Raw genomic sequence first — 14,794 nt, 5'->3', positions numbered from 1 at the left:
GTGTTGGTGTTATTTTTTTGCAAAAAATGTTTCTTTGTTGTTACCGTAACTTGTTACCGTTAGTTGTTACTGATTTAAAAAAAATATCGTATTATCATTACTTGGAAAATATTTAACGTTCGTTATTTTTTTTTGTAATATAAAGCTGTAATAAGTCATTAAATTTTAAAATTACATTATTTGATAAGCAATGTTAAATGTAATAACAAATATTAAAACTTAAAATTCTCTAAGATATTCTGTATATAAAGTAAACTTTTCTATATATTAAACTTATTTAATAATTTTTCCATTTCTTTGTTTCAGAATACTCATTTTTACAGAATTTAGATAAAATATTCTTTTAATCATTATTATCATAATAAAAGAATGCATATCAATAATCACTATCAGTACTGATAATCTAATATATATGTAAATTATTCAATACAGACAATGGCTATCAAAATGCAGCGCAAGAAGCAGGGCCGCACGCATCCCGTTTGTTATGCTAGACCGCTACCGGCGCAGGTAGCTCTGCTTCTTGCGGCGCACGGCGCTCGAAGTGATAGAAAACGCTACCGAGATTCGGACTCTGGTCATTACCGGTACTAAAAATTTATAGATAATTGCAAATGCGAGCCATCGCAATTATTAGAACATAACATAAAAAAAAAGATTCTACCATATATATTATAGATTATAAATTGTATTAATGAAGTGTACAGACATTTCGATCTTGAATTTAGATCCTCTTCAGAGTAAAGGAGTAATCAAATTAATACACTAGGCAACAAAATTATCGCAACAATCATTTCTACAAAAATTTTGCACAACTTCAAATAATCATAACTTCGTTAAAAATTATCGTACTTAAAAGTTTTTTATTTTATTTTAAAGTTTAAAGTCTCTACTTTAAGGTGCATTTGGTCAATTTTGAATTTTTGTTTTTCTCTTTCCGCTGTTTCTTTAAAAGTAAGAACGTGTTTTGTTTTCAAACATTGCATAGTTTGACGCATTCCATGGGGTAGGATAAATTTTTTTTCGCAAATGTCACGATACCCATCGTAAAATTTGGAATTTTTCCTGCAAATTGAAAAAAAAATCAGGTTCATACAATTTTTTTTTAAGGATGTATCAAAGTTATGTATGCATTTTTGTCAGTTACCGCCAGCATTACCCGGATTTTGATTTGTCTCATTGATGATGAAGCAGTCTTTTGTAGCTGACGTTATTCGTCTTCGACCTTGTCCTCTTTTTTGACGAAAACCGCCGATTTTTTTATAACAAACCCGAGAGATAGAGGATCAATGAACACCTGTTCTCCTTGCAACATAACTTTGATTCAATCTTGCCAAAAGAGCAATGATTTGCCCACATTGAATTTCGTTCAAACTAGGCATTATTACGGCTTTATCGTATGCTTCTTGAGTAATACAGTAAAAAATAAGTTAACGCTTATATAGAGTTTTGGTGTTTACAGTTTTTATGGAAATCAATGTAAATCGCTACATTTCACAGCGTTTCTCTAAATTATGCAAAAACTGTAAACACCAAAATTCTATATAAGCGTAAACTCATTCTTTACTGTATCACTCAAGAAGCAAACAATAAAGTCGTAATAATGCCTAGTTTGTACAAAATTCAATGTGGGCAAATCATTGCTCTTTTGCAAAAATTAAATCAAAGTTATGTTGCAAAGAGAATAGGTGTTCATTGATCCTCTATCTCTTGAGTTTGGGGTCGTTATCAAGAAACAGGCGGATTTCGTCGAAGAAGAAGACAAGGTCGAAGACAAATAACGTCAGCTAAAAAGGATCGCTTCATCATCAATGAGACAAATCAAAATCAGGGTAATGCTGGCGGTAACTGACAAAAATGCATACATAACTTTGATACATCCTAACTCTTAAAAAAAAATTGTACAAACCTGATTTTTCTTTTAATTTGCAGGGAAAACTCCAAATTTTACGATGACTGTCGTAACATTAACAAAAAATATTTATCCTACCCCGTGGAGTGCGTCAAACTATGCAAATGTTTGAAAACAAAACACGTCCTTATTTTTAAAGAAACAACGGAAAGAGAAAAACAAAAATTCAAAATTGACCAAATGCACCTTAAAGTAGAGACTTTAAACTTTAAAATAAAAAAAAAAACTTTTAAGTACGATAATTTTTAACAAAGTTATGATTATTTAAAGGTATGCAAAATTTTGGTATAAATAAATGTTATGATAATTTTGTTGCCTAGTGTATATCAAAAGTTAGTTAATAACAGCTATCGTTTCTCTTTTTATAGTAATCTTCAAACAAATGTGTTTTCGTTTTTTAAATCACGACAATAAAATTAGGAAACGAGAGAAGTGATTATTTAAAAAAATGTGTCAAACAAAAGTGGTTGGGGATCAAGTAATGCATTACGTGGACATATGCAATTGATCTCGGGTGGTGTCGTAAAGGTCGTGTTAAAATTGATTTAAATTTTTTATCTTTCATTATATGTTTTTGTAGCTGACGCCAAAGCGTTTTCGAAACACTGGTTACAAACTCTTTTTAGTTCAAATCTTCCTGAGTTATGATACTTCAAAATTTCAGTACCGTCGGCGTTATCATCTTTATCTAACAATAAGATATACTGCATCGGATTTACATCTCTTCAAGGTGCTTAATTAAAGTAAGTCTTTTTGCTTCTCACGTAAATAAAATATATTTTATGCAACGTTCATAAAATCTTTTGTGAGAATTATTTGTATAAAATGTACGAAAAATTATTTGCTTTTTTTTATAAATAAAAGTGCTTTTCATGACATTAGTTGCTAGCATTTCACGATCTTCTTGCTATTCCACAAACGCATCTTTTTTAGTAAATTGTAAATTACGTTCGTTCTATATACCCGATAAACTTCCGCTTATAGAGTGATTGGTAGAACTTTATGGTTAATAAACTGGCATTGGTTAGAATTGTGTTGCTTTAATATTTATTGAATTATTATAAACAAAAAAAAAAACAAAATGGTATTCCACAACTCCTTTCTTTCCTCTATGTATTTAAACCCAATTCGTAATAGAATGTTTACTTTAAAAAATTTTATGCCATAGACATGTGTTTAGACTGTGTATTCGAGGAGTGGAAGTAAAGTTCGAGTAGAAACAGATCCTCTGTTTTGTGTAAAGCTCTATATTATAAAAGCAACGCAAACACGCTATTTTGAACTTAATGTTAGGTCCAACTCTATTAAAAAGTGTAGAAACTAGAATCATTGAACGTTCATTAGATGAGAGACCTATTAGGGCCATGACGATTGAAGTCGGCATCGCTTAGATAAAAAGATTGCGCTACTTTTGTAATATTGAGCTCTAGTTTTGCGGGAGTGCGTTCTCTTTTGTTCGCGCATGCGTACAAAGCGTACATCTGAGAGAGCAATTTGAAAGAATATATATATTAAATATATTCTTTTAATTCTTTCTCTCATGTACGTTTTGCACGCATGTGCGAACGAGAGAAAACGTATTTTCACAAAATAAAGTGGATCTTTTTTTACATGAGTCTTACCCCTATTCCTCAAATGCACAGTCTAAATATATTATAGTATAACATTTTTAGAAGTAAACATCTTATTGCAGATTAGGTTTAAATACATGTATTTGTATAAATATAAAAGCAATATTAACGTTGTAATACAATAGAATGAATCACACGGTCAAAGTTTCAAGACAATCTGTTGAAAAATATCAAAATTTACTACCTTGATCCGTCATATTGCATTTCAAAATTCTAATGTTAAATCTGTGATCAGCAAAGTTGATCTTCAAGGTCAAAGTTTTAAAGTCCGTTGAAAAACAGTGAAATATGCTGTGCAATACGCTATATTAGTTAATCATATTGAATCCATCATTTCTGAATAAACCTAAGATGATAGACAAAAAACCAGGATTCGGATTCAGAATACATACTGAAAATTTACTCCGACCCAAATAAATTTTCAAAAATTTTTTCTGTGGAGTTGCATAATTAAAACTATAGTAAAAAAATAAATAGCAGTAAAATTGACAGAGAACGGAGAGACAATGCAATGACAGAAAGGCCGATCATCAATCAGAGAATCGTATTAGCATTTTAAGACATTACTTAAGATAGTCTTGAAATAAAAATCAACTATGAATATCAACGTAGGTAACTAGAGTAAAGAAAAAACGGAAATTGTGAAGAAAAAAACGGAGTATATAATAATCCCCGCCATAAATATCTAGTGTCAAATATACAAATTATTATACGTGAACCAATGTAAACTAATGTTTAGAGAACTCATAGCATACATACAACTATCAAGTAAAAATAAATAGGATCAAAAAAATCGGGTCGTTTTTTAAATTTAACACTTTTTCAAATTGACACGAAAATGTTCGGAAGTGTCTGCCTTAGATTTAAACAAGCTTTTAATATTTTATAATGCAGATAAAAATAAGAGAAACGTATTTTTTTATACGTGCCCGTTTCCACTTTTAGAGGGTGAAACACCCCTTTAAAGAAAATCGGATTTTTTCTTTTGAAACGTATATCGTCAAAACTATAAGAAATAAAGAAAATGTTCTGAATAAAAGTTAAATGGATCGAAGAGTACTTTATAACAGTAAAAAAATTAAAAAAAATTTTTTTATATTTTTCCTCATCACTTACCTACTTTTTCAAAATTTTTATTTTTCTTTATAAGCAAAATAAAGCTTATTTTATTACAAATTCAACGGTGTATGATACAGTTATAATGCGACATTTGCATTTTCCAAAAATAATTGAAAACTCCATAACGCATGGTACGCGCACCCGTCCGTGTACTGTGGAAATGTCCCCCTTCGATTTTGACGAGTGTTTAATTCTTTGTAGTTCAGATCATAATAAGAGACACATATTTTTTTATACGTGCCCAATCTCACTTTTAGGGAGTGAAACATCCCTTTGAAGAAAACCCGATACGTATGACGGAAGTGCTCCTTTACGCAAATTTCTCGCGCAGTTTGAATTAATTGCACAGACAAATAATTGAGATGAGTCCGCAAAAGTTGTGGCTTTAGCGACGAGCCTAAAGGGTAAGGCGCGTGTAATTTTGGAAGTGGTGGAATTAGAAAATTTAGGATATTCCAAATTAGAGTCGAGATTAGAATTGCGTTTCGGGGAGGGACATATGACTCATTGTCAGACGTTTTATAAACAATTCACTAATCGGAGGCAGAAATTTGGTAAAAATCTGCTTACTTTCGGTGTGGATCTTGAGCGATTGTCGCGTTTAGCTTATCCAGAATGTTCTCTCGAGGTGCGAGATAAGATTGCCTGTGCGCAATTCATCGCGGCATTGTTAGATGTTTTCTTAAAATAGACGCTACAATTAGAAGCTCAGACTTCTTGAAAGCCGCTATAAAGACAGCAATGGCTATCAAGGTTATTCAGGAAAACAGTTTTTGTTTTCCATAGAAATTTGAAAGAAAGGAGAAAGGAACATTTTTTGAAAAGAATTCTGGGTGCGCGCAAAAAAAATGTTGGCAGTGCGGAGCTGTGAGACATTTCCACGCGGAATGTCCCTCTTTGACTTCTGTAAAAAAAAACTCGAATTAGTCGAATTTTGCGGGGCGGGTTCAACGAAAGGGCGGAAGGTTACGGAAAATTCTTGTCAGGCGCGTTTTACACTTATATCTTCTTCTATTAATTTTTCTATTTTAGTTAACGCATGGCATATCGTTTCCTCTTAGAATTTTCAATTTCTTAAGTAATTTAGAGGAAGTGAGAAAGTTTCGGTTTTAGCTTAGAATCTTTTTTTTTGAAATTTCGTCCCAGGAAGGAGGGAGACGATCTGAGGTTTCTTTTCTTCCAAAAAGGCATTGATTTGGGAATGGCTGGAACGGCGCTCGGTAACTCGTGGCAGTGGCCCGGGATAGAGTAGGAGGCCGTCGTGCTTCCCTGGAAGTCCTCGTCTTGGGGGATGGATTCGTGGACCGTTCTTTCCTCAGAAGCTTAGAATTAGTTTCTATTCTTTTTAGAATTTCTTGATTTAATTCAAGGGAATGGATTTGCAGCAAACGGTGTTCAGGTTCCCAAAGCAGAGGGCCGGGTGAGAGCAGGTTGTCATTTTTTGTTTGATATTGCTCAAGACAACGCTCGGTAACCTATGGCAGGAGCATAAGGTAGAGCAGAAGGTCGTCAAGTGGATTTTGATTTCAGAAGTGGACGACGCTTGGTAACCTGTGGTAGGCGCCCAGCGAAAAAAAACAGGAGGTCGTCGAGTGAATTGTGATTGTAGACGCAAACAAAGTTCGGTAACCTGTGGCAGGAACCCAGGGTAGAGCCGGGGGTCAAGCTTCCTTAAAAATCTTCGCCTTGGGAGATGAATTCTAAAGATTGTTCTTTCGTTAGGAGCTGAGTGAGATTCTTTTTCTTTTGGATCGCAGAGGGCAGCGCTCGATGGCCTGAGACAGGAGCTCAGGGTGGAGCGGAAAGTCGTCGGATTTAGGTCTTTTTCGCGGGAACTTTATCTTAAATTTTGTTTAAGATATAGAAGACAAGAATTCGTAATTAAAAAAGTTTTCCCCTTACAGGGTTATTTTATTTTAAGTGAGATACTTGTCGGATTCTGTTTTAATTTTAGTTCTGAGATTCGTACGAGGCGACATTCTTCGTGAAGAATCGCTCGAAGAAGTCCTTTTTAAGAAGATCGTCTCGCCCCGGTTTTTGATTCGGGATTTTCTCGTGGGCCTAAGAAACGACAACTTTGAAAAAGGGGAGCAGTGTTGCGTGCCCGCCCTGTGGAAGCTGTTATGATCAATTCGTGCGAGGCGATCGATGAGCGCAACAGGAGAAGATAATTCTCTGTCAACGGTTGCTATTGTGTTGGGTCTTGGTCTTGTTCTTGTAAAACAAGCTGTCACTTATATTTTATTAAAGACCGTTGTTTGTAAAGTCTATCTATATTATTTCTAAAGCGCGTGTGTGTAACCAAAGTGCGCAGGTGAATGAGTATACGAGACGACCTACCCGATCGTAACAAACATATTTTCAAAACAGAAATACAATATTTATTTACCTTTTTAATTCTTAAACACACTAGGGGATTTGGGAGGCTCCCTATGGTACCTTGAATGCTTGCTGTGTGAAGACGAAATGAGATAGGAAGTTCAGTCCAGGGGATAAAAAAAGTTCGAAACCTCCTCTCTCGATTAAAGTGATTGATCAACTTTATTGATCAACTAGAATTTGAACGACACGGTAACAAAGTTTGGTTGGAGTCTGTGGGACCACCATAGTGTGTGAGTGTAACTTTTTCGTAAGTAATAATAATAATAATAATGGAGACAAAACACGTTCAAACAGGTATGTTCGCGTATGTTCTGTCTAAAGATACTATGTGCTGTGGAAAAGGAGGCTTCTGCGCGGGGTCCAAGGTATATCACAAAACACATCAATTTTCAATTCTAGACACCTTGAGATAATAAAAATACCTTATATTCGCCTTGTTACATAATTATACTTTTTAACAGGAATGACAATGACATGATTTTTTTGAAAGTATAAATCTTTAATATTAAAACGCTGTAATATAAAATCCTTAAAAGTTTTTTGTTACTAAGATAATTTTTTTAAAGAAAAGTGGGTTTTTAGACACCCAAAAATACCTCATATTCTCTGTGTTACATAATTATACTTTTTAAAAGGAATGACAATGCCATAATTGTTTTTTGAAAGCATGACTCTTTAGCTTTAAAACGCTGTATTTTAAAGTTCTTAAAAGTTTTTTATTGTAATATAATTTATAAAAAAGTAGATTTTTGAGTCAATTTTTCATTTTCGCTTAATAATTTTTTTTTATAATTTCACAATAAATTTTTTACATGCTGATTGTGCACAATGCTGATTGTGCAGTTATATTTCTGAGACTTTAAACTTGCATTTAAAAAGAAAAAGATTGTTAAAAAAATATTGATTGGATCCAAAGTTATAGCTTCTCAAAGTTGAAAAAAGTTCGGTATCCGAGACCGAAAAATGTGTTCACGTATTTTATAGGATCAGTGTTTAAGGCTCCTGACTCCTCAGCCGAGAACTCCGCGTTGACGGTAGCGACATTTCGTCGCGGACAAAATTAGAACTAATACACGTAAAACGTGACAGATTGACGATGAAATGTTATCGTGCATGTCATTTTGTTATTATGTGTTTCATTGTAAAAACATGACTTGTCTCGTATTTACCAAATTCGTAAAAATGGACCGCGAGTAAAGTTTCTTTGAATTTTATACATAAAAGTATATTTTTCACTCCTTTTAATAGCTATCCGTGTGTTTTCCTGTCTGAATAGACGTCACTTTACGTGCTTTTTACGACTATTTACTGACTGCTAGGCGAAAAAAGGATAGTCGTTTATTTAGCCGATATTTAGAAGTGTTTTAAAGCCATCTGATTAGTCTGTTTTATCCAAATTGGCATTATTTAGAAATGGCACGTCGGACAAAATTATGTGCCCATGTGTTTTCCTGTTTCAATTGCTTCACTTTACATGCTTTTTACAACTATTTACTGATTGTTAGGCGGAAAAAGGATAGTCGTGACCGATATTTAGAAGTGTTTTAAAGTCATCTGCTTAGTTTGTTTTATCCAAATTGGTTTTATTTACAAATGGCATGTCGGACAAAATTACGTGTCATTTCACGCAATTTCTCGCTTCTGACGTCACGACTTCAATATGGCCGCGGCGAGTACTCAGGAGCCTTAAGGACTAAATAGAAATTTTACATGATGCTGAAAAATACTAGTTTTTGATTCGCTAAAGATCTAAAACTCTTTAATATAAAGAAAAGCTAATTATATACACACTAATTTAGAATTGTGTTTTAATATTAATTATTAAATAATGTAATTTTTAAATTTAATATTTCACCTTTTAGTATTACAAGAAAGTAACGAATGCTGTATTTTTTATGTATAATATAACAAAGATTACATACTTGCCAATCTTATCGACTTCATCTATCAAAATCAACGGATTCTCAGTTTTCGTTTTTTTCAAACACTGAATGACTTTGCCTGGCATAGCACCCACGTATGTTCTCCTATGTCCTTTAATCTCTGCCACATCCGTCATTCCGCCAACGCTAAATCTAAAATATTCTCTGTTCAAAGCGCGAGAAATCGATTTAGCTATTGACGTCTTGCCAACCCCAGGAGGTCCATAGAAACATAATATTTTTCCTTGCGTACTACCTTTCAATTGACTAACAGCAATAAATTCTGTAATTAAAAGCATAATATATAATTAAAATTGTTATTAAATATTAAAAAAAAAGTATTTAGGCTCTAAATAATAAACTAAAAAGAGATAGAAATTGTCACAAGAGCTCCACGCGATTGTTATTACGGAACTGAGTTTTTTACAAGTATTAAATGCAGTCATCCTCGCAACAATTGTACAGATTACAGAATCTTACATGGATAAAAATGAAAACGCAATTTGAGCCTCGGTTTAGGTTCTCTTTAGTGCAATAACTATTGACATTAAATTTTAAGATTTACATTATTCCTGACGCTCTCTCGTTCCACAAAGATATATCGATTGTATTCATATTGGTTATGAATTATGAGTTATAACATCAAAGAGTAAAATCTCTTTTTTTCTCATGGAAAGTCAACTGTACTAAAATAAGTTTTCAATTAAAATAATAAGTGCATAAACTATTGTCCGTAGTCCTTATAAAAATATTATATACAATATTATATACATCTGCAAATTTAAAAACAAGTCTAATAAATATCAAACTTGTAAGATGCAGAATTATGCAGATCGAGAAAGTCATTCTTTTTCTTATTATTATTATATAAATATCTATAGTAAACTTTTTCTTAGAATTTATTCTCAAAAACATTATACAACATAAATTTCGAAAAATATTATTACCATTTTAGTAAAATTTAATAAAACTATTTTACAATAAACCCAAATTTATAAAATAGTTTAGATAAATTTTTCTAATTTTACTAAAAGTGTAATTAAAAGTATAATAAATTGTCTCATAAAATTGTACTACAATTTTGAGAATAAATGTTAAGAAAAAATTCTCTTAAAATGTATATGCGCGCATTTATGCGTATACCAAGTATTCTTTTCTTTATATCGTCCATCCCATAGTGATCTTCATCCAAAATTTTGACGGCATCTTGAAGATTTAAGTTCTCTGTACTTGTTACACCCCACGGCATAGATGTAAGCCAGTCAAGATAATTTCTTGTAACACTAAGCATACAAAATTCATGTAAAATTTATATATATCACTGTATAATAAATAAATAAATAAATAAATAAATAAATAAATATATATATATATATATGTATATATATATATTTATCATAATATTTGATACATACTTGAATTCACTACTGTGACTTTCTAAAAAGGAAAGTTTATTCAACTCTTCTTCTAACACATCCATAACCGGTTTAGGGACTGTCTTTTGTCTTATCCTTTCCCTGTACTTTTCTTCTATCGCGTCCTTGTCATCCTTCTCCAATCCTAATTCTTTCTTAATAACTTTCAATTGTTCGTGAAGAATATACTTTCTATGCTGCTGTTTTACTTTTTCCTCAACTTCTCTACCAATTTTCTGTTGCAATTTACTTAATTCATATTCCTTTTTCAAAAGCGCAAGGGATAGCCTTAATCTTTTTAAAATCTACGGGTAAAATATTATTTTAATATTTTTCATACATATGGAAATTCGAAGATATAACAATACACTTACATCCATTTCTTCTAAAACTTGCTGTAATTCTTGCGCGTCTGCTCCAGTTAAAGCGGCACCTAAATCACTGAGGTAAACCGGATTATCCACAACCCTTTGTCCTTGATGCAGCATTTGTTGCAGAGATTCGCGATATAAGGGATTCATGCTGATTATGTCTCGGATCGTTTTGATGAGTTCTTGCGTCAATGCCTGTTTAGAAATTATTTCTGATATTAAAGTTATAGTTCGCGATTGTACCATATTTGTTTGATATTGATGTACTTTATTTAGAACATTCTTATATTTATACATACAATATTTTAAAATATCTTATTGCATAATTAATAACAATGATAAGAGAAATATTACATTGTTATTCCAATAAACTGAATAGTTCGTATAATAATATAACAAATTAAGGCCAGTGAGACGAACAAAAAATTTTAGGTGTTAATATAACATATAAATTATATTTATTATCTTAGTCACAAACGTTTCGACTTTTCAGAGTCTTCTTCAGTGTGTGCATTACTAGCGCAATTGTTATGCAATTATTATTGTATATCGTTATTCATTTTTATAAAATAATGTAAAATAATTCTTAAATAATAAATTCGTTGCATATATTTATACATATATGTCTTATTAAAGATAATGACTCAATTTTAATTTTTATTATTACCATATTATGTCAGTAAAATCTCAATACTTGAAAAAATTCTCCAAAGTAAAAAAAAGGAATCACTTTTCATTTATGTATACCTATATCTTTTAACACACAGGAACTTTTAATATTACCATCTTCAAAATTTAAGCAATATATAATAAATAATTTGTTATTTATAAATATGCTAATTGTTTAGAATACCTTATCTCACCTATAACCTCTACAAAAGTTGTAGGGTTCAAAGGGGGCCACCAGATGATGATCTTAATCTTGAACATGACCTTGGAGTTGATTTTCAAAGTCAGTTCAAGGTCAACTTTTTTAAACTGAACACCCTATTTTTGATTCCAGAATCTAATAGCTGGTGTCAAGAGCTTTTCAAAACACTATAATAAATTTATTTTTTTTAAAGTATTTTTCAAGGTTGAAAGTTAATTTCTTAAAAAATACACTTTAGATAAAAAAATTTTAAAAACAATGTTTAAAATTTTTTTGAAAAGTTATCTAATGGCCATATTTTTTTATTATTTTAGCCGGCTTTAGCATTGCCCGATGTACACCGCGAGATAGCACGGTCGGATTTTGTACATCATATAGCCCTTAAAGAGCCTTGATGTTATAGTTGATGTTTAAGCAACGAAATGTTCAAAAGTGGCACCGTTAATCTGTTGATGAAGCTGGATTAAACGTTGAAACGTTTGCGTAACTGTACGCAAAAGAGTGTCGCGTGTAATATTATTGCACGCAAAAAATGAGAATGTAGTTTTAGCAAGATGGTGTTCCACATTTTGCACTACCTCAATGAAATGTATCCTGAAAAGTAGATAGGTAGAGGAGGTAGGTCCCATTGGATGGCCATCAAGGTCACTAGATATAACTGCTCTTGACTTGTACTTGTGGGGCTTCCTCAAAGATTATGTCTATCGAGAAAGACCAACCACCAGAGCTCACATGATTTAAAGAATTCAAATAGCGTGCAACAATATTGACGTGACACTTTCTTTGCATACTGTTACGCACTTTCAACGCTGAATCCAGTTTTGTCAACAAGTTAACGGTTTCACTTTTAAGCACCTCTTTGCTTAAACATTAACTATAATATCAGCCCTTTTAAGGGCTACATGATGTACAAAATCCGACCGTACTGCCTTCTCGCTGTGTATATCAGGCAACGCTAAAGCCGGCGGTATGATAAAAATATATGGTTATCATTAGATAACTTTTCAAAAAAATATCAAACACCTGTTTTTTAATTTTTTGATCTAAAGTGTATTTCTTGAGAAATTAACTTTCAAGCCTCATAACTCAAAAAGTACTTAAGAAAAAATAACTTTATTATAGTGCTTTAAAAAGCTTTTAAAACCAGCTATTACATTCTGGAATCAAACATAAAGTGTTCAATTTAAAAAAAATTAGTTGATCTTGAAACAACCGTGAAAATTGACTCCAAGATCAAGTTCAAGATTATCATCGCGTGGCCAAATTTGAACCCTACAACTTTTGTAGGGATTATTTTTCGCTATCACCTATATCTTCGGAGTTATTTGCGTGGTTGGATTAAAATGGGTCACTCTGCATACAGTGTTACGTTTAGATAACTTAAAATTATTTAAAGATAAACATGTACATGTAAATGGATCTTATATAAGGTAATTTAATTTTAATTTATTTAGATAAAAGATACAATTAAATATGATTTTACCTAGATAGTTGTTAGATAATATCGCTATTGAGCAAAATATGAAAACAATATGTTTATATTTTTATTTCTAAATCTTTATTTCTTAAAAACAAAAGTTCTTAAAATAATTTAATATAAAAATATAAAACAAGGATAAAAAATATTCCTCTTTGAATTTGAATAAATAAGCAAATAAAAAACAGAAGGAATATATAACTCACATTATATTAACTTGGTGCAAATAAAATGGCCGTTTACAGTATTTTGAATTTCTCACCCCTATAGATCACTTTTCTTCCATACAGAGGATCATATCTGCATAATGTGTAAAAAATACATGGTCCACACGTGATTTAGTGCACATAATCTTATTTATATATTGTACTGTTAGTCATAAAAGTTTGTGTTAACGCCGTGATAAAAAATAAAAAATTCGTATAATTTACTTGTACAAATTCAAACTTGGTAATACTGCAACCGAGGCAACGCGTAACATTAATACTGCATTTAGTGAAGGTATTGTAAGTAAAAAAACAACAAGGCGTTGATTTGAATAATTTCATTCTGGGGATACAAACCTCGATATTTTACCTCGTGAGTATCCATCCTTCATCATTAATGACGTCATTTTAATTTTTTTATGAACGGAATTGATGCATTTGTATCACATTGGCAGAAGTTCATTGAAGTAAATAGACACTATTTTGATTAATAAAACAAGTTTTAAATTTGTCTGAAACTTAAATTAAAAAACGGCCATTTCATCTGCATCGACGTAATATAACCGAAATAACAATTGATGAAGGCTCATATTGCTCTCACGCGTGATTATCACATCGTGCGTGTGAGAACGCTATCATATCGCCTTCACAACGTGATGGGGGCACAAGTGTGAGCGCAGATGATATCACTGTGCAATCACGCGTGATGGGACATTAATTGATTTATTTATTTATTTATTAATATGAAGAATTAGAATAAACTTTTAATCGGGTAAGTGTTTACAGTACAAAATTACCTTTTCAAAAAAAGGTAAAAAAAAGCGCCTATGTGTGTTGCGCGCAACTTATTTTGAAATTGTGTAATCTAATAAAAATGATATACGTTTATATTAAAAAAAAAATGTGTGAAATCTTTTAAAGTGCGCCTATTATAAAAAGAATATACTTTTTCTACAAAATTAAAGTAGTCGTATTTGTATTTTCTTTGAAAAACATTCTTATTCTAACCCAACCGGTAGTATCTTCAATTTTTATACAAAACCCACATGGTACTATCTCTGTATTGTTATTGAAAAATCGTATTTTTAAAATTCAAGTGATAGCATCTTTAATTCTCATTGAAAAATTTTATTCTAACCCAAGTAGTATTTCCTTAAATATTGTGTAATTTAATTCAACCTAAATGCATTTTTCCAAAAAAACTTTTAAACAATCAAAGTACTATTTTTGTATTTCCATTGAAAAATCTTTTAATTTTAACCCAAGTGGTTGTATTTAATTTTAATAAGTTTCAATGGAATATATAACATTTAATTTAAAAGATTAAAGAGGAAACGGTACAAAATGAGAAAATTTTATTAAAATAAAAATTTTTTTATGTACAAAAACATGGCGCTGCTAGATAGAAAAAGCAGAAAAGACATAAGAAAGAATGCAATAAATGTAACACTTGTAAGATATGCGTTATAAAAGAAATTTGCGAAATAA

General features: G+C 31.5%; 1 protein-coding gene and 1 long non-coding RNA gene across 3 annotated transcripts in view; both read right to left on the bottom strand.

Annotated features, from left to right (window-relative positions):
* LOC105205478 (lon protease homolog, mitochondrial) overlaps nt 1–14,794 on the bottom strand; it is a 62,979-nt gene that overhangs the window by 7,772 nt on the left and 40,413 nt on the right. For both annotated transcript variants that reach the window (XM_026139758.2, XM_026139759.2), the window contains exons 5-8: nt 10,756–10,947; nt 10,382–10,686; nt 10,110–10,249; nt 8,967–9,249 (exon numbers count right to left, since the gene is read on the bottom strand). In XM_026139758.2, the coding sequence (XP_025995543.1) occupies nt 8,967–9,249; nt 10,110–10,249; nt 10,382–10,686; nt 10,756–10,947 (920 nt within the window). The remainder of the gene's footprint in view (nt 1–8,966; nt 9,250–10,109; nt 10,250–10,381; nt 10,687–10,755; nt 10,948–14,794) is intronic.
* On the bottom strand, nt 11,413–14,196 carry LOC120359470. The gene is made up of 2 exons (XR_005576249.1): nt 13,664–14,196; nt 11,413–13,400 (listed from the first exon to the last, which is right to left on the bottom strand). It is a non-coding gene; the product is annotated as an uncharacterized LOC120359470 (long non-coding RNA).

Source organism: Solenopsis invicta, chromosome 14, assembly GCF_016802725.1.
Source record: "Solenopsis invicta isolate M01_SB chromosome 14, UNIL_Sinv_3.0, whole genome shotgun sequence".
NCBI lineage: Eukaryota > Metazoa > Arthropoda > Insecta > Hymenoptera > Formicidae > Solenopsis > Solenopsis invicta.
Note: the sequence above shows the minus strand (reverse complement) of the source record. Positions and strands in the feature narration are given on the sequence as shown.